At 40.5% G+C, this 18,505-nt stretch overlaps 1 protein-coding gene across 13 annotated transcripts in view; it reads right to left on the reverse strand.

Annotated features, from left to right (window-relative positions):
• Positions 1 to 15,188, reverse strand: part of ATXN10 (ataxin 10) — a 237,685-nt gene extending 222,497 nt beyond the window's left edge. For 10 of the 13 annotated variants that reach the window (XR_007888692.1, XR_007888690.1, XR_007888691.1 and 7 more), the window contains exons 1-3: positions 15,067 to 15,188; positions 9,739 to 9,930; positions 6,837 to 6,919 (exon numbers count right to left, since the gene is read on the reverse strand). Coding sequence is in view for 6 of the 13 variants with exons in the window: in XM_051611491.1 (XP_051467451.1) it covers positions 6,837 to 6,919; positions 9,739 to 9,930; positions 15,067 to 15,173 (382 nt within the window). In the remaining 7 variants the exon portion in view is untranslated. Of the gene's footprint in view, positions 1 to 6,836; positions 6,920 to 9,738; positions 9,931 to 12,398; positions 12,432 to 14,440; positions 14,528 to 14,560; positions 15,005 to 15,066 lie in introns of those variants that run through there. The other 3 variants (XM_051611465.1, XM_051611529.1, XM_051611482.1) reach the window with 3 other exon arrangements.
• Positions 15,189 to 18,505: the final 3,317 nt, after the last annotated feature.

Genomic DNA, 18,505 nt, shown 5'->3' on the forward strand with positions numbered 1-18,505 from the left:
AAATGCCCTAATTTTCAAGCTAACTGGTTCTGCAAAGGTACCACTCAGATGCATTCTGAAAAGGTTCAAGTATTTACTTCAGGCTTATTTTCCTATTGCCAAGATGTAATATTTTTAATGAGACCAAAGGTAACAGTGCTGCTGTTGCCAATGCCTTCTAGGAGAAGAAAATAAATAAATAGATAAATATTGACAAGAATCAAGAAACTGTTAATGGGTGTCCATTTAAAAAAAAAAAAAAAAAACGGAAATAATTTAGTTCTTCATCAGGTTTGAGAAAGTCACCTTCCCCTGCTTTTCCATACCCCCAAAATTAGCCAGTCTCTGTTTTCCAGTGCAATTCCAATTTGCAATTGGTTGAGTGCAGAACTAGGAACAGGTCAGAGCAAAGAAATATTCTGTGCTTTCTTTCACCGAGTGGGGACATAACTGAAAGGTTTATTTCTCCTAGCCTCTCTTGAGGAAGTAGATATCACTTGAGTCAGTTAATGTGTATTCATTCATTTTTGTCTTCAGGAATACTTTTGCAAACATAACAACTCAAAGGTCCCTGGTTTACTCAGATTCTTCAGGAAAACAAAAGCATTTGATTAAATATCTCCTTCACTGTAAATCCTTGAAAATTCCTTTGAATTAACAACTTTTCACCTGGGGCAGCTCCCAGGAATTTCTTATCTCCTCTTCTTAATTTCTTTTAAGGGATCTCACAAAGAAATGTCAACATGATTTTCTAGTACTACATGAACTCCTACAGCTTATGATTCAGTGGCTTTTTAACACAGCATGCTTTCACCTTCAAGAATTTACAAAGAAATCAAGTATTCTTCCTTGCTCAATTGTGTGATGTTCTGGTCCTGCAGATCTCAAGAGAAAGTTTTTTGTTTGTTAGTTCAAAGATTAAATGCTTTCATGCCATCTGGCTTTTGCAAGAAATGTAATTGCTGGAAGCTATGTATAGCCTAGATTCCTTACCTTTTATTTTTGAAGCACACACCCCCTAAATAAAAAAATAAATTTAAAAAAAGTGCTGAAGAAGTTTCAGATTCATTGTGGTCATCTTTACCTGAAGAGTATCACAGGCTTTCTCATCTTCTGCTCAAAAGTAAGAAACATTTCTTTATAGCTCCCTTGTAAGTACATGGCATCTGGAGTATTTTTTAAAAGTTTAAACCAAGATATTCCGTATTTTCCCACACATTCTCTCTCAAGAAAGGAGGTGAAAACAGGTGTTAAACATATGATATTCATGTTGCCAAACATCCTACCAGAAAACGCTCAAGTTTCTATAATAAGCACAGTATTTAAAAAATCTACATAGAAGCATCTTTCATCACTGCTTTTGAAGGAATGTTTTAAGTTCCGTTCTGAATAGAGTATCTGTAGCAGTTCAACCACATTTGAACACTTTTTAGAAAATTGGAAGCAAAGTTACATTCCTGTTCAAGGATTCAAGCTTATCATCCACTATAATTTATGCAATGTTTCTGGACTTCATAATGTTAAGAGCAGCAAACGACCTTTGTACAACAGCTAGCCCATCTGGACACTGATTTTGATCAAGATCTCCAGATGCACCCTCAACTTCAACATATGCTGTTAGCACTCTCCCATTAATGCATGTTTATGCAGCTTTCCCTGGTTGGTTAAAACCCCAAAACCTTAAAAGGCATGGCATCAGCACAGCATAACAATAAGGATACCAAAGCTGCTTGGTCTAAAGCTAGTTTGAGTATGGCCAGCAGCCTGGAACTGAGGAATGCTGGCCCAATGCTCAGAGCACCTCTCAGGCAACACAAACAGCCTGGTATTGATCTGCAGCTGATACAGTGCAGTTGCACTCAGGTCTGCTCAGAGAGGACAATCAGCTCATTCAGAGAACTTGAACAACAGATTGTCCCACACAGGGCAGCTCTCAGGCATTCAGTGCCTTTTCATCCCAAAGGAGAGAAAAGTATGTTGGCAGATAAATACTTTTTAAGCAATTATGTTAGAATTCAAAGTACATTCTTCAGCATCGGCAATATTTAGAAGCGGTGAAAGGTTTGAGATCTATTTACAAGCAAAAAGATTAAAGCACCTTCTGTGTAACATGGGGTGGAGGTAGGAATCAATGAAAGGATCAAATAGGACACAGTCTACTGAACATAAGCTTGCTTCAAATACTTGCTTCCCTGCGATTTATTAAGGAGAAAAAAAAAACAAAACACTTTTTTTCAGAATTCAGAGATTAATCCTAAATCCAGATCTCACACTCTGGAATCTAAAGATCCATCATCTTGACAAACCTCAATGTATCTTCCCAAAGGTCTGCTAGATTCTGCAGAAAAGCTTAAGATTTACCATAAGAAAAAGGGGAAAAAACAAACAAACAAACAAAAAACCCAAAAAACCCCAAACAAACCAGCAGCATCACAACCAAATCAAGACATATGCTATGAAGTGAAAGAGATCTTCTACTTGGGCTTCTGACAAGGATATCTCCTATGTCTGCTGCAACCCTTCACATACTGAACTACTTCTTAACTCTTAAAGAGATCTGGGTTTGCTTTAAGTTCAGTTAAAGTTCATCTGGCAGCTTCATAAGCCTGCTCCTCTGGCAAGTGTTCTTGGTCTTTGTACCCACAGTAAACAAAAAAAAAAAAAAGAGTTTGCTATGATGAGGCTTATTTTTTTTTATTTAAAAATAACTAAATAAAGGAAATATGAAGAGGATACTAAGAAAATTCCATTAAATCTATATTCTGCAGAAATTTAAGTTTTTTTCCTAAGACTCAAAGTAAAAATCTGAGTATCTTATTAGCTATTTGTTGGAAGACTGTGATCTCAAACCAGTTAACAAAGAAACATAATGGACCTTCTTGCATGTTGCGTTTCCACAAGAGCTCATAGAATTCCTCCATTTTCAATCCCTATTCAAATTAATTCTGAACTGGGGAGAGAGGTGAGAACTTGTCATCTTCTGTCTTCCCACAAGAATATCCAAACTCTGTAATCTAAACGGTTAAAGGCCTCCTTACACAATCACACACTTCCTAGATTTTCAGTGTGCATGGTTTTAAGAACACTGAGGTGAAGTCCAGTTTTCAGATACTGTCCAAGCAGTGTAGCACTTTAATTTTTCTCTAGTTGGCTTGGAAGTTCTACCTCTTGCTGAGAGAGGGAGGGAGGTCTTCTGCAGCAATTAGAAAATAAGAGTACATTTACCAGTAGGTGTGACTTACCTGACACAGATCAGTCTTGATGCTGCCCAAAAGAAGGACCACAAACCATTAAACATCACTGCCCATCAACCCACTACACTCATCTAGCTGTTGGCTTTCACTGTGCAACTCCTTAGAGCAGGTTCCCTTCCCTAAGTATTACAGAATATGAATTGCTCAAGACAACTATTATAAGCAATTACAAGAAGAGTAAGTAGGCTATGGCATGCAACTAACTTGTGAAGTAAGAAGGGAGAAAGAGTGGGGACAAATAGCTACCTGTAGCAACACCATACGGGAAAGGCCTAAAAATGTTCTTTTAATGCGAGTATTAAAAAGAAAGATTATTACAGGGATGGTTAGCTTGCAGGTGGGGTTGGACCATCTTTATATGCCATATGTATGAATTAACCAGTTATTTTAAAATGTATCTGAAGCCTTAAAGAGCTATTCCAGGACAGACATAATAACTCACGTTCAGGTTTACTGGCCTATTGCCTTCGTGGCATATCACATACTGTAAAGAAACAGCTTTTTCCACAGCTGGCTGGGACAAGTACATTACAAGCATACAGGAACCAATCTAACTTTTTAGAGTATGAAAAAAAGAGATAAACTGAAAACTTTCAGTAAAGTTGTTTCAGAAAATATACTGAATTGAGAAGCCAAGTTACACATATAACATTTGGGCCTAAGATAAAGTATTAAAAAAGTATTTATCCTAACAAAGCAGATGCAAAGGAGTCTGGATTTCATTGAACGAATCTTACCAACAGTTTTAATTGCATCACTTTGCACAGAACCTCCTTTTTTGCTGCTTTGATCACCAATATATTGCTAGGAAAGGCAGTTTGTCCCCTCTCTTAAAACCACCACACTGGTCACAATAGTGGCCAGGGACTACATACTTTCTTTCATTTTTTGTTTTATCCATTACAAATTGTACTACACTGAAATTTCTTACAAAAATTACCACACCACTCAGAGATTTACCAGTCTTAACAGTTACCAAGATCACAGATCAGGTCTGCACAAAGAATTTTCAATCTCTCTTCTTCATAAATACTATAATGTTGCAAGTTGAAATTTATTTATCCTACAATTATTTGCTCTGGGAATTTTTCACAGGGACATGAACTTAAACATTAGTGTTGTTCACCATGCAATACCACTTTACCTCTTTATCCTTGTATTTTGTTGCTATGGAAGTAACATAAAGGTATTGAAAATACCTTAAGGACATAAACAGGCACTGAGAGATCATCCAAACCCAAACAGCCATTTAACAGAGGAAACAGGACACATCCAACAACTTAAAATATTCCACTTAACACCTAATTATCTGCTAGAAAAAAATACACATGCTAGTCTACCCTTCTGACCCAACTTCCTATATGAAATATGAGAAGGAGAATCAGGAAGCAGAAACATACTTCATAAACACAGTAACATTCATTAATTTCATGGGTTTCTTTTGTTACAACAGTGCTATCCAAGTCCAATTTAGCAATTTGCCTTGCTTTTGAAAGTACAACTAATAGTCTATACAGTTAAATGTAACTTTTAACTTCTGAGGCATACCCAGCACAAGGAGATGGTGCTCTAGGCACTAGCTTAATTTTAACTTAGAACAAAGTTCATCAGATCACTCAGCAACACATTAGAAACACTTTCTTTTCTAGATGTTTTTTTGGCTGTACTAAACATAAATGGAATAGCTAAACCATGATCATCACAAATGTTTCCCAATTACATCAGTACTACAAACAGCATCAAACAAACCACCTACTCTGGGTCTATATATCAAATTTTAGTTATAACTCAAACTCATTTGTTCAATGTCTATGTAGAGTAATGGTCACAAAATACTTCTTATTGAAATACTGTTAAAAGCATCCTGGTCAATGCCTCACTGAAACTTCAATGGTGATAAAAAGAGATTTTACAACATCTGCTGGGTAGGAAAAGGAGTCCGAAGCAGTTAACCAAATTACCGGGTTCCACTCCCTCCTTTCTTTTTTGCTGAGTAACATCCACTGCTGTTTCTTCAGATCCCAGAAGAACAGCACATGTGAATATGATAACCCATCAAGGATGAGTCAGCAGCCCCAAGACTGAGGGGGAAACAGCAGGCCACACATGTAACCAACAAGGTACATCCCAGTCGCTCTCCTTCATACACTGGGAGGCACCACCAAAAGGTGATATTCTTACGCTGCAATTCATGATGTTTTGAATAAGAGAAAGGTGGGAAGTCTCCTTCCCCAGGACAGCCTTTCGAGCCCACTGCTATCAAGCACCTTGGTAGGTACAATGTCAGGCTGGACAAAACCAGCATTTTAATTCCCATCATTTCTTCTTTTCTCTTACTTGGTTTATGAAGCAGTTCACAACTGTGGGACAGGACATTCTTGCCCCCCATGCCTTTTCCCAGTTCTCCCTGTCCAACTCCATGACAGAGATTGAGAATCACTTGTCCCTTCTCTTTATGGTCACTGAGCAAGCCCTCTTTTTTGCCACCTCCGCGGTTTAGTTCTAGTCCTCCCGCACTGAAGGACTGTGCTAGCATCTGTGATCCTTACCTGAAGAAGCATTCCAGCAATGGGTAAAGGAGTGAATGTGGCTTAAGCATAATACCTCCATATGCCTGAAAGGCTTAATTTTGAGCCAAATATAGCAGGAAAAGGAAAAACAGTATCCTGGACTTCACTGCTCTTTCCCAGCTTCATAAAGGTGTTTGAGGGCAAGTTACTGTTTGACAGTAGTTTCATTTGCTTTCACAAAATTATAGAAAAGCAGCAACAGGAACTCAGTTCAAACCTCATCCAAGCAAAGGGAGTGAAAAGAAATAAAAGTAACGAGAAGCCAAATGTTGCCTACTCTCTGCAACCACAGACAGTAAAGACTGGGGTCCAATGCCCTGTATCCAGCTCCACATGCGCACACACGGAAACACATATTGTGAAGAGAACTACTGAAAACACCTTAATATCCAGTGAAATGAGTTTGGTAGAAATCGGTAGCAATAACTGCCATTACAGAGGAAGGATACTATAGCCAGATTTTCTCTTCACCACATGAAAAAACTCATTAAGGAAATCTGAACACTACTCAAATCAGTACTTAGCTCTTGGTAGGTATTATACGCAGACTGACCAGCAACCACAGTACAGAAATGAAAATTTTAAAATACTTTTTAAAAAGTTACAGCCAAAATTTGTTTCCTGGAATCAAATAAGTAATTTCAAGTGTCATTAAAACTCATTTCACCATGTCTGTAGATCAAATAAAAAGATAGTAAAACAGCAGAACATACTTGGAATGGACATATTACAGGAAGTTTTCCTTTTCGCAATTCAAATATCCTGGTTAATTTTAAATAAGTCTCCATGTATCTTTCCTTTAATAATCTAGAGGGAACAGTTAAGGAAAAATACAATTGGACTACACTTGGGGCCAAAATGTTTTTCAAGCAGCATAAGAAGAGTGTCCCCTCCCTCCAACCCCCCATTCTTAACTGCAATTCAAGAAACATTTATTTATCAAAAAAATGCATCAGTAAAGTGACAACCACAAGACTCCCCACATAAAAATATACAGTCCAGGCTATATATTTATCAAAATCCACAGCCTTACCAGTCAATAACAATTCTTCTTTCATTTGTATACCATGAAGCAATTTGATCAAATGGACAGACGTAGAGATGAGACCCAAGTTCCTATTATTAAATTGGGAAAAGACAAAAAGAATCACTTGATAAGAAATACATAAGTGAAAAGGCCTTTCACTGAAGTCTTTAAAATCTCAGAAACTCTGGAACAAAAAGCAGTTTACCCTACTTAATTGTGCCTGACAATCAGTAGTCACATACTACCATCAGAAGCAAAAGGAAGGAGTTTACTATGTTAGCCTGCATATTAATAATTTTGGCCACTACCTTCAGAGCTAAATACTCTTTCCTCTCTTTTTGCTGTTCTTCTAAATCAGATTTTTTAAATTATTTGTGTAAAAACTTTGTTTGAAGTTCAAGTATTCAGGGAAAGTATCAATGTACATTAATTAATAATAAACTTTGAGATTTTAAATGCCAATAAAGTGACTGGTCTCTGCCATCAAATGAACAACAGCGCCAGTTCAAAAGGAAGCATACAAAACTCTTGGAGGGGAAGCAGAGAAGCTCAGGTAGTCAATTATCTTTTTCTCAGTGAGAAGGCATCATAATTAGAATCTCAGAGGGGTTTGGGTTGGAACGACCTTTACAGTTCATCTAGTCCAATCATGCTGCCATGGGCAGGGACATCTTCCACCAGACCAGGTAGCTGAAAGCCCCATCCAACCTGATCTTGAACACTTTTGGACCAAGAAAAATGTGGTGATAGTGAGGATAAATCCAAAAAGTGAGGATAAATAACAAGTGAAGCCATTTGGAATAAAAACACCAAATTAATTCTACAGCCTAAGATAAGCAATCCTGGAGGCAGCCAACACACATACCAGGATGAGCATGCAACAGGAGTGGAAAAAAAAAAAAAAAGTCAAAGAATACAGTATAAACAGCTGAAATGTTCAGGTTTTAACTCATAAATACTTCATTAGTCAAGCTTTTTGAGAAGAGATCACCCAAGACAGAGTGTCTGTAATTTCTGAACACAGTAACATCATCTCTACCAAACCTCCAAACTCATGCATGAGTTACTTAAAAAAACATCGCATATGAATGCTGCATTATTGTCTTCTGTAGATGTTTGCTAGACAAACATATGCTCTTTCCCATTAAGTCCTAGCATAGAAGAAAGCCAAAGGTACAGTTATATATATAGTACACACACAGAGGCATAAATACAATCTACTAAAATAAAAACTTTTCCTATTCCTTCAGAGCCCAAATTTCTTCACAGCACACAAAGGAAAAAACTGACACTAGAAGGAACAAAGCTTCATATTTCCCAATAGTTTAAAAGCTGTTATGCAATCCACGTTTTTACAATTTTTGCATTTTTTCCTAGAAACAGTTTTTATTTTGATAAAACCATTTATAGTTTGGGGTTTGTTGGTTTTTTTTTTTTAATAACTGAATGTTGCACAGTTCAGTATCAAAGGCATATAATTTTCCTTCCATTCATACCTTTTCATCATTCAGGAAATTTAGTTCCTAAAGAAGCTGTGCATTTGCAACCATTGAAAATCAACACAAACATACAGCTAATATAGAGCTGGCTCAAAGCACCCAGTCAGGTATTAAAAGGAGCACAAACTGTTGTGCTGCTAAGAAGCCAAAACAGTATCCGATCAGTGACTCACTGAGACCTTCACTGTTACAAACATGGTCAGAACTTAATACACACACAGGCCTTCCTCCTCATGAAGTCTAAAGAAAAGCACAATTCTTCACATCCAGCTTCCTAAACTGGCTAGAGAGGACAAGTACACAATAGAGGTGTAACCAGTGCAAAGCACATTTCTGTTCAGAAGCAGGCTGTGTATCTAAATTCCATCTGAAAACTCCCAGCCACACAATTCTGTTCCCCCGTTTTGTTAACATGAGTCACTATGGAGCTAAAGTAAGTAACCATAAGGAACCCAGTCTGGTTGAACCTCCACCCAGCAAAAAATTATAAATAAGCACATATATTTTCTGTCAGATCAGTTCCTTGACCCACAACACGATCACCAGTGCTAGCCCCGTCTAGAAGAAAAAGGTCAGAGTCTGAATTCAGATTTACGTTATTCAAAAATAATGCCTTCTATGAGATGTCCTGCAACTTTTGTGGCATTAACAACATTCTGCCCCCAGCATGAAAGCTGCAACTTTGTCCCAACAATTCTTCATAATCTAACCAACTTGCAACTGGTTGGATTTGTTGGGGTTTTTTTGTTGGTTAGTTTATTTTGGGTTCTTGGGGACGGGGGCAGTTTGTTGTTGGTTTTATTTAAAAAACAACAGGTATAGTACCAGGTTTTCAGTAACTAGAGCTGTTGGTATCCCAAGCACCCCTTCAGCATTGCAACTGACATGGGCAAAAAAGAGAGATTAAATAACTTATGTAGCCAGGTTCACTTCTTATTATCCATTAATATCAGTTTACCTGTATATGTGTCACGGTTGATATGCACATTTCTACACACTATACTTTGCCACAAGTGCCAGACAGATCTAAATGTGCCTTGAAAAAACATACTAATCCTGTAACTGATAATTAAGACTATTTACTTATTGTTATAAAAAAATTAAATAAGAGAAAAAAGGATAGCTTTACAGTCAGACTTTCATAAGGCTTATATTGTCTGCATAATTCAACCCGTACTAAGGATACAAACACTTTGTGCTATTATTCAGCAGTGCCCCAAACTCTGACCTACAAATAGATCAGCTATTTTTGTTCTTTGCAGACTTCATTTGAAGTGATTGCATCAAGCAGGAAGTATCAGTTAATAAATCAAGTAACACAGCAGTGTAAAATAAGAATCTCTATATAAAACCAAAAAACCATCAGAAGGTTGTATTTTTGTATGGGTTAAAAGGTATCATAACTATACCTCATGACATGTTGATTCTTGGCACACTCAACACAGGCATTCCTCAGACATCTGAAACACTCTGCTGTGAGCAGCAGGCAGGTGTCTAAATCTACCGATTCATTGGAGTCCTTGCAGGCCTGCTCAATTTCACTTGAGGCACTCATCAGGATTTCCAGGAGATTAGAAAATATACCTTCTTCTGCCATTTCTCTGAAACAAATAAATTTGTAGTGAACAAAAAGCACTGCCAGTATCAAAAAGCATCACATTAAGACAGTTACACTTATAATGGTAAAACCGAAGATGTTTCTGTAATTATCCTTAATATACTAAGGTCTTTCAAGTAGAAAGCAAAATATACACACACAATTGTCCCACCAGCCTTTTCAGAAAAGGGGCTGTGAGGGAGTTATGTTGGCTTAGCATTCCTACAGCTTTGCAAGAGCTCTTTGGAATCTAAAAAAGCAAAGAGTCTCCCTAATTCATATAGCTAGCATGATCATACATAACACTATGTTATTTTAAGGATCAGGAATTAATTTAATTATTGAACACAGTTTAGATGCCTAGAACTAGATGTTTCAGAAGAAAAAGGCAGCAGCTCCTTTATAAAATAGCATGGCACAAATTTCACCAGAGGGAGAAGGAGTGGTGAAGAACACCATCATTTTCAAGTGTGTGAATCAAATCCAAGGGAGAAAGCCAACTCTGCCTACTTCAGCAGAAAACTACCCAATGTCACTACTTAAAAGTATCAAGACCTAGGAAAGCAATGTTACCAACACACATACCTGCAGATGATCTGTCACACAGATGCACTCAATATTGCCAAGCTACAGCTACTCACATACTCTCTCTCACCTGATTTTATGTGCAGGAAGGAGATGAGAGCAACACATTACAAACACCGCTAACTTGGTTTTGATACTACATGCTGGTGAAAAGAAGCCACACCAGAGTGTTTATGGCATTGCTATAGGAAGGCTCACTAAATGTGCTGATGCAGTACTTCTGATCACAGTTAAAAAAAAAAAAAAAGGAGGGGGTGTAAATCCAGACACAGCTTCCTTGAACCTTAAACAGACTTGTCATGTACTCAAGACCAAACAGGAAACTTAGGATCTGAGACATAAGGTTGAGATCTCCTAAACTATGAACAAAGTGTGATGAAATGGAAAGTAATATTTAACTAAATATTTTCACACAGAATACTTTTCCTAAAGGAGAGCTTAAAAATATATTGATCAAACAGGAGTAGATGATGCAGCATTACATGTATTCTGCTGCTCCCACAAATGTCTGAACACTTGCAGTCAGAAATTCTACCTGCCCTTCATTATAAGTGATCATATGTTCATAAACTAACCCATACACACAAATAGCATTCAGTTACTACAAAATGCGATAGCAGATCTGCAGGAAGTAAGTATTTTATTCTATGACCTCACAGTTGATCAAGACCAATACACTTAACACAATCTACAGCTACATAAAAAAACCACCACAGCATCAGTGAGAATTACTGACAGGGAGGGAAAATAAAAACAAAAGACAAAAACAAGCTACATTTTACAGTGGCATAATATTGAGGGGGGAATATACCAAAGTCACACAAGACAGACCAAAAGCAGACTTGGTCCTCTGTCCAGATGAAAACAGTGGAGCTTATATAACCAGAAAGGTCTGGAATTTTGTTTTGTTTTTAAGACCTAAGAAAAGACATGAAAGGGACCTGAACCCTCCACTTACAAGAAGTGGTGCAGCTCCTGCCCCTTCATCACAAGCATGCATGCCAAAGACGACACAGTGGCTGTCATACCACAGTACACCTGGCAAATCCATCCAGGCACAAATTTTTCTAAACATCAGAAGAGCTACAGTCTGGTAAAAGAGTGCACAGCCAGGCCCTGTTCCAAACACACAAAAGCTGTGTTTTCTCTATTGAGTGAAGCTGCCATAAAGACCATTAGCTGTCGGTCAGCTGAGTTCTTAAACACTGAAATTATTCTAAAATAGGAACTCTCTCAAGCCAATTGCAGTTTCCTTTATAATTCAACACACGGACTATGCTTGTGTGTCGGATTATCACATGAAACCGGTCATTTCCTGACCCAACTTCAAAATACAGAAATCAGTGGTCAGTGCAAGACCTATACTGCTGTACAACATTCAATTATTTGAAACTGGTAAAACAGAAATGAAAAAGCCTACAAGTACTTTTACCCATGTTTGTGTTACTCCACCACTAGAAGGACACCTTAAAGTTATTCTTATCCTGGAAAAACTTCTACTTGTTACAAAGTTATTATGCAGCAGAATAGAAGTTTGCAGTCAGACACTGGATCACAAACATACTGTGTTATGACAACATTTATCTTAATACTAGATTGAAAGTAAAAAACCCTACGTGTTTCTAGTAAACTAAGATTATGCTTTTGCCTGTACCTCACAAATGTGAGGTACACAAGGAAATGCCTTGTCCTCACTGTGACTGTGATAGGCATTTTTACATATCAGCAAGGAGGGACAGAACTGCAAATCTCTCCCTTGCATACTATGAAAGAAAATTAATGTGCTCAAGCCAGATCTTTCTGGGCAGAAATCAAATCTCTTCCTACAATAGAAAAGAAAACCTTAAGTGGACAAGCAAAAGTTATTCCAAACAAAGAAGAAATTACTTCAAGGCTGTTTGGTAAAGCAGGATTCTCTTCAGAGAAAAATTAAATGAGACTCTTGGACTTCAGCTTTCATTGCAATTTGACTGTGTAGTAGAAAGACATTTTAATTAAAATCATCCTTCTGCACAAAAACCAAAATTCTCAAATTAGTGAGGAAAGTAGGAAAGTGTTTAACTGACATTAAGAAATCAATCAAGAGTATTTCAGGTAACTATTCCACAGCAATGCTTTCCAACTTTTTTTTTTTTTTAAATCTTATTTCCAGCATTGTGACACAGATTCATATACAGATAAAAACAGCATCTTCAAGTATTTAAAATGTATTTTGAAAAAGAAAAATATTTATTTTCATAACCTGTTCTTTAAGCATTAAATATTGATCTGTAAAACTAGCAAAGAGCCTGTAAAGTAGCTTTTAGATTAAAAACTCCCTTCTACTGTAAGCAGGCCTTAACATTCATTCAGAACTGCTCTGTGGATATTCCACAAACTTGTTTCCTATGTTTTGTCACCTAAGACAGGACCTTCACCATTTGCTACTGCCACCTGTCCTTCATTTCAGCATCAAGTATTCTGAAAGGAATAGATAAAGAAGCAGAAGAAAAGCATACAGCAGCTCTTGGACAAGATAGACATGCACAATTTCCTGTTAAGTCAAAACAAAGAGTCAGAATTAATGTATCCATGCCAAGAGGAAGATTAATGTCACTCCTTGTAAGACTTAAGTGCTTGATTGTTAAAAACAGAAACTGTACAGGATAACATCCTAGTGACCACGAAGTTAAAAACATTAACATAATCCTGTAGAAAGGACCAGGGCTCCAAAAATCATGAAATTAGTCAGTAATTATGTGAGCAACCCAGAAGTTTGCAATTCTCTAGTTCTACTCAGTGTTTTAGGTATTTACACAATTCCACTGCTAAAACTAAAGTCCCTGAAAAGCCTTTTAAGTATTTATCTTCACAATATTCCTGGTAATAGAAGAAAGCCATTTTCTTCATTTTGTAGGTCAGTGATGGAAGCATAAAGAAATCAGGTCATCTGCTCAAAACCACTGAAGTTTTGAGTAAAGCACACAGCTGAATTCAAGTCTCCCAAATTCCATGCTGCAGTCTTGTTGTTGAGGCATTATTTTCCTTACCTTATTTGCTTCTGAATTACAGACCACTAAAACTCACATTTTATTTTTTATTCCATAAGCACTGATCATGTAAAAACAAAAGACTTGTCACTGAATATCTCAACTTCAAATACTAAACACCCACTGGGTTTTGTCTTCTGGTTCAACAGCACCAGCAACAGTGCTTTTCACAGGTGATATTTATGGCCAAAGTTGCTCTCAGATTCCCTGTGTCATGTCCTGTAGGATGTAAGTTAACACTACAGCCTTGTCCTTCTGGAAGCACAACTAAGGTGTCTCTCTTCCAGCCCACCTGCACCCACAAAATTTGGCTATTTTGGGAAACATATACACCTCTGTCAAACACAGTACCAGAGGTTTCAGGGAGGAAGGCCAAAAAAAACCAAAACAAAAACAAGGCATAGAAAGCATCAGCATGTAAGCCCGTAATTTGCACAGGTTCTCCTCTCTTTGAGAAATTGAGATGGACACCAGGTCTCCCACCCACAACAAAGATCACAAGACAATATTTTTAAGCACATCTTCCCCCCACCCTCTGTCTTTCAAATGTGGGTTATAACAAAAAGAGTATAGAGAATTAAACGAAACAAAACCACAAAATGTTATCAACAATTTCATGCTAATTTAAAAAAGTTTTGGTTTTTTCCTTCTTACAGGCATGATAACCTTCTAAAAGCTACTATGAGGAGTGAGCACAAGCTCCACTACCAACCTATGGCACTTCCCACCTTCCAGGAAGAACGGAAACCTTTCCTGGAAGCCCAGTCACACAGCTGAACCTCTGCATGCCCAGCCTCTACCAAGGCCAACACTGCAGTTCAGTATTGAGGAGGTCCCCCTAACCTTCCTGGAACAGCAACACGCCACACCGGGCCCTTGCTTTCTCCAGTAAACCCCTACCTGAAAGCCACTCCGGGGCACCAACCTCCCCCCTCACCGCAGCCCGTCCTGCTGCACAGCCCGGGCCCGCAGCCGCCAAGGCCTACAGCCACCACCCTCCTCCCGAGGCCTTGCCCTCACCTGGGCATGAGACTCTCGCCCAGCAGGGCCCCACAGGGGCACATCTCGCTCATTTCTGGCTGCTCTGCCGGGCACGCTCTGGCTTTTTCGCCCCACAGCGGCTATTCCCACGGCTACAATCAACCCGTGCCTCGGAGGGCACCTGATGTCACCCGCAACTGAGCCGCACCAAGCTTTCCTCCCTGCCCCGGGCGTGCTGAGCGTTCACTGCTAAGACCCCGAGGAAAAGGAGGGGAGAAAGGACAGGTCACTCCCGCAGCCCCGGGCCCCACACAAACAGCCCCAGGGGGGCGAGGAAGTCGCGGCAGGAACCGGCGGCCTCCGGTGGCTCCGCGGCGGGCACGAAGAGCCCCTTCCGTGATCGGAGCCGGCAGCCGACACCCCGAGCGGCGGCGGCAGCACCACGCTCGGAGCTCAGCGCCCAGCCGGCCCCGCCGCTCCCCGCGGCCGGAGCTCCCTCCCTCCCCTGGCCCACGTGGCGGCGGGCGGCCCCTCCTCCCCACTACCTGGGCTGCGCGTCCCGGAACAGGCCCGTCAGCAGCCGCACACGCTCCAGCCGGGCCTGCGCCGGGGCCGCCGCGCCGCTCCCCAGCCGCGCCGCCATCGCCATCATCGCCGCCAGCTCCAGCGGCCCCGCCGGCCCAGCCCCGCCCCCGCCCCGCGAGATGGCGGCGGCGCGGCCCGGCCCGGCCCGGCGCTGCGCGGGGCCGGCGGGGAAATGACCGCCCCGCCTGCTGGGGCCCGGCGGGCGCTGCCGCCTCGGCCCTTCCCCGGGGGAAGGCACCGGCGGGGCAGGTGTGCGTTTCGGCTCCGTGCCCCCGGGAGCCGGGTGAGGGCTGGCCCTGCAGTCCGGGCTTGCTGCTCGTCGCCCCTGATGGGCCACATCAAGGTTCCGGCGTGATGCGGGCGGACCGTTAACGCACGTCCGTGGGGGGGGGTGGGGGGAGATTCCCGTGGATAAAAAGACTCCGTTGTGGCTGGACGCTATAGGAGGTCTCGTTAATTGGAAGGAAACAAACGAACAGGGTTTGGAGGAACCTTGCTGCCACCCCAGAGCTAGCCCTGAGGGATGCGTCCCTCTTCAAGACAGAAAGGTGTGGGTCTCGGGTTACCGGTGAGGCGGGCTGTTGGCTTGAGTCCGCTGCTGAGCTTGTCAGCCCGTCAGTCCCATTTCCAGGCCTCTTCCCGGTAATTACAGTGCGTTACTTACTAATGCACAAACAAGCATTTCTCCACAGCTCTACGACAAAAATGAGTTGGTTCAAATAACACGTAGAAGTTAAGTAAGTAAAAGATCGCAGAAAAGAGCCTTCGCAATCATGCAGGTTCTTTCCTTTAGCAGTCCCTATTACTTTTAAGAGTTGCCTGTTCACCAGTAAAGGGTAGTTTGTTTCAACAAAACTCGGGACTCGGAACCGTGAAGCATCAGAAGTGTCCTGGCTGTGGGCGAGTGTGTTGTGCCCAACCGTGATGACCCCAGGGAAGACGCGGTTACAGCTCCTCACTGTGCGGTTCTGCACGGCGTTGCTGACCACTGAATCGGTGTGTATGTCTGGGCACCCAGCACATGGCAGCTTCGGTGAAGGAAGTAGTAGGGTAGACTAAGATCTAACAAGATTGTCACACGTTCCCAGTGAAAATTATCAGCAAATTTGTAAGCGTGCGTTTGGTTTTATCCTGTTTCGTCTTACACGGTGTGTCTAGCAGTCTGATTCTGTTCAGCTGTCACAATCTTTTACTTGCCATTTGGCCTATCTTCCCATTATAAACATTTCTCATTAGGAATTTTTATCAATGACATCTGATGTTTTAAAGCAACAGTTATCAAGCTTTACTCCATTAAGATTTTTCATGTAGAGTACCCGTGAATTACGATGTAAAATATTTCAGATCAAATAGCTGAAAATACAGACTAGACCACAGATGTCCCAGACACTGGGATGCAGATGCGTTAGGTCTGCAATGAAGACTAGTACATTGTGAAGGCTTCGACTTAACCCCACCAGACATAAAGGATGACAAAAGTAACTTGTGCTTGCCCTGGGGCAAGGTTAGATAGCATACAGCAGCTCCATGTATAAATATTTTCTTTTTAAGAACACTTAGAAAACAAGAACAAGGAAGTAGTCTTTTTTTTTTCATGGCAATTTTAACACAGTCCTCATCTTGGTGATACCTATTTCCAACAGTGTCAATAGGCCACCTTTATCCTGTTTAGATTTGCTGCCTGATTCATCAAGTAGTATTGAATTGGTATTATTGGTTAGTACTCATAGATCCTTGCGGAAAATAGTTTTGCCTATGCATATGATCTCTTCTGAGGTTTTTTTTGGGCCTTAAACAGCTACAGTGTTTTTTGTTTTCCTCATTTTAGTCTTTCCACGCTTTCGGTCATTCTCAATCATACACTCAAACCCACCTTTGTCACAAGGCTAAGCAGTTCTTTTAGTTAGGCTTCTTCTGAGGGAGTTTTTCAGGGTCTCAGGGGTATCATTGATAGAATTCGGTCATTTGTACCAGATTACTCACAGATTTTATATCTTGGACTCATCTGACCTGCCTGGTTCTGGATACCTGGGCAGATCTCTTAAAGATCCAGTTTTTCCCCCAAAGAGCTTACAATCAAAATACCTGACTACTCCATCTGAAAATAAAATTATGCTAAACCTTTTTTTAAGAGTTCTGCCTCAAATTAAGAGGTAGACCATGGTTGTTTGAAGCTGGGAAAGACGTGTCACAGCTGAGACTCTGGAGGGAGACAGTTGCCCCGTTTCAGCAAATACTAGCTCTGCAGGAGGCAAAGCAGGTCAAAGACTTTGAATTCCTCACGTCTCAAATATTAGAGATGGCCGCTCATTTTAATCACAAAATGTATACCAGCCTTGCCTTTTTTTTATTAGAGGCAACTTCCATCAGAAGATAAAATGTGGGCTCTGGAAAAAGTTACTTTATGCTAAAGAGGCAAATCCCACAGCATGCTATATTTCCGGCATAAATATTAGTTTTCTGTCTCTTATTTTGGGCCTGTATTAGATTAAGCATGACTTGGGCCAGAGAGCTTTGAAGCTATAGACCAAAGCTTTTATTTTTGGTCTAGTGTTTAATAGGATCCAGTGAAACTGATTGATGCACTGATGCACTCAGGAAAATGCTTTTGATGCACAGCCTTTCTTGCTGAGCTGTGTGTCCCATGGCAGATCCACTGAGCTGTGGAGCCCACTGCACCCTCACACTAGTCCTCAGTTTCCTATTTATACCAAGCAAATTATGGTAATTAGCTGATGAATTCTGAACACCTATGTTAAGATGAGGAAGAGCACAAGTGAGAGGACATTGTACCATCTTCTTTACTACCAGAGGTGGAACACAATAAAGCTTTTATGGTTTTTGAAGGTATTCAAGAGCACTGATGAATCCATACGAAATGGATACTGCAGACTGTCTTAATCCCAAAAATAGCTATTGCAGTCCAAGACAACAACTCAAGAGGTTACTTGGCTTCAGATGAGCTGTTACACATGTGTCCGAGGGCCATAAAAGCGCGGCTGCGTTTGATGTTGAGATGTACGTGTCACTCCTTTGTTATGTAATAGCAGAAGTAAATTTAATTTTTCTCAAGAAAGAAATACCTCCATCTGGAAAGAGAGCCTGCAAGGCCCTGGAGGAGCTGCCCTGCTTACATGTAGAAAACCATGTCATGTGGCATATGAGAAACATGCCAGTAAAAGGCATGGGAGTCATTCTCTGTTGTTGTACAGGATACGCTAAACCAGGACTCTAATTGGCACATGAGGAGGGAGATTCTTATTTTTGTGGGAGCCAGGGTTAACTATGGACTGGGACAACTAAGGAGGTGAACATAGCCAAAATAAGAAATAGATGCATAAAGGAGAAGGTGGGATACAGTCCACCTCACTCTGTCAGGCCCACTGTATGACACTTTTC

This window comes from Apus apus, chromosome 1, assembly GCF_020740795.1.
Source record: "Apus apus isolate bApuApu2 chromosome 1, bApuApu2.pri.cur, whole genome shotgun sequence".
NCBI lineage: Eukaryota > Metazoa > Chordata > Aves > Apodiformes > Apodidae > Apus > Apus apus.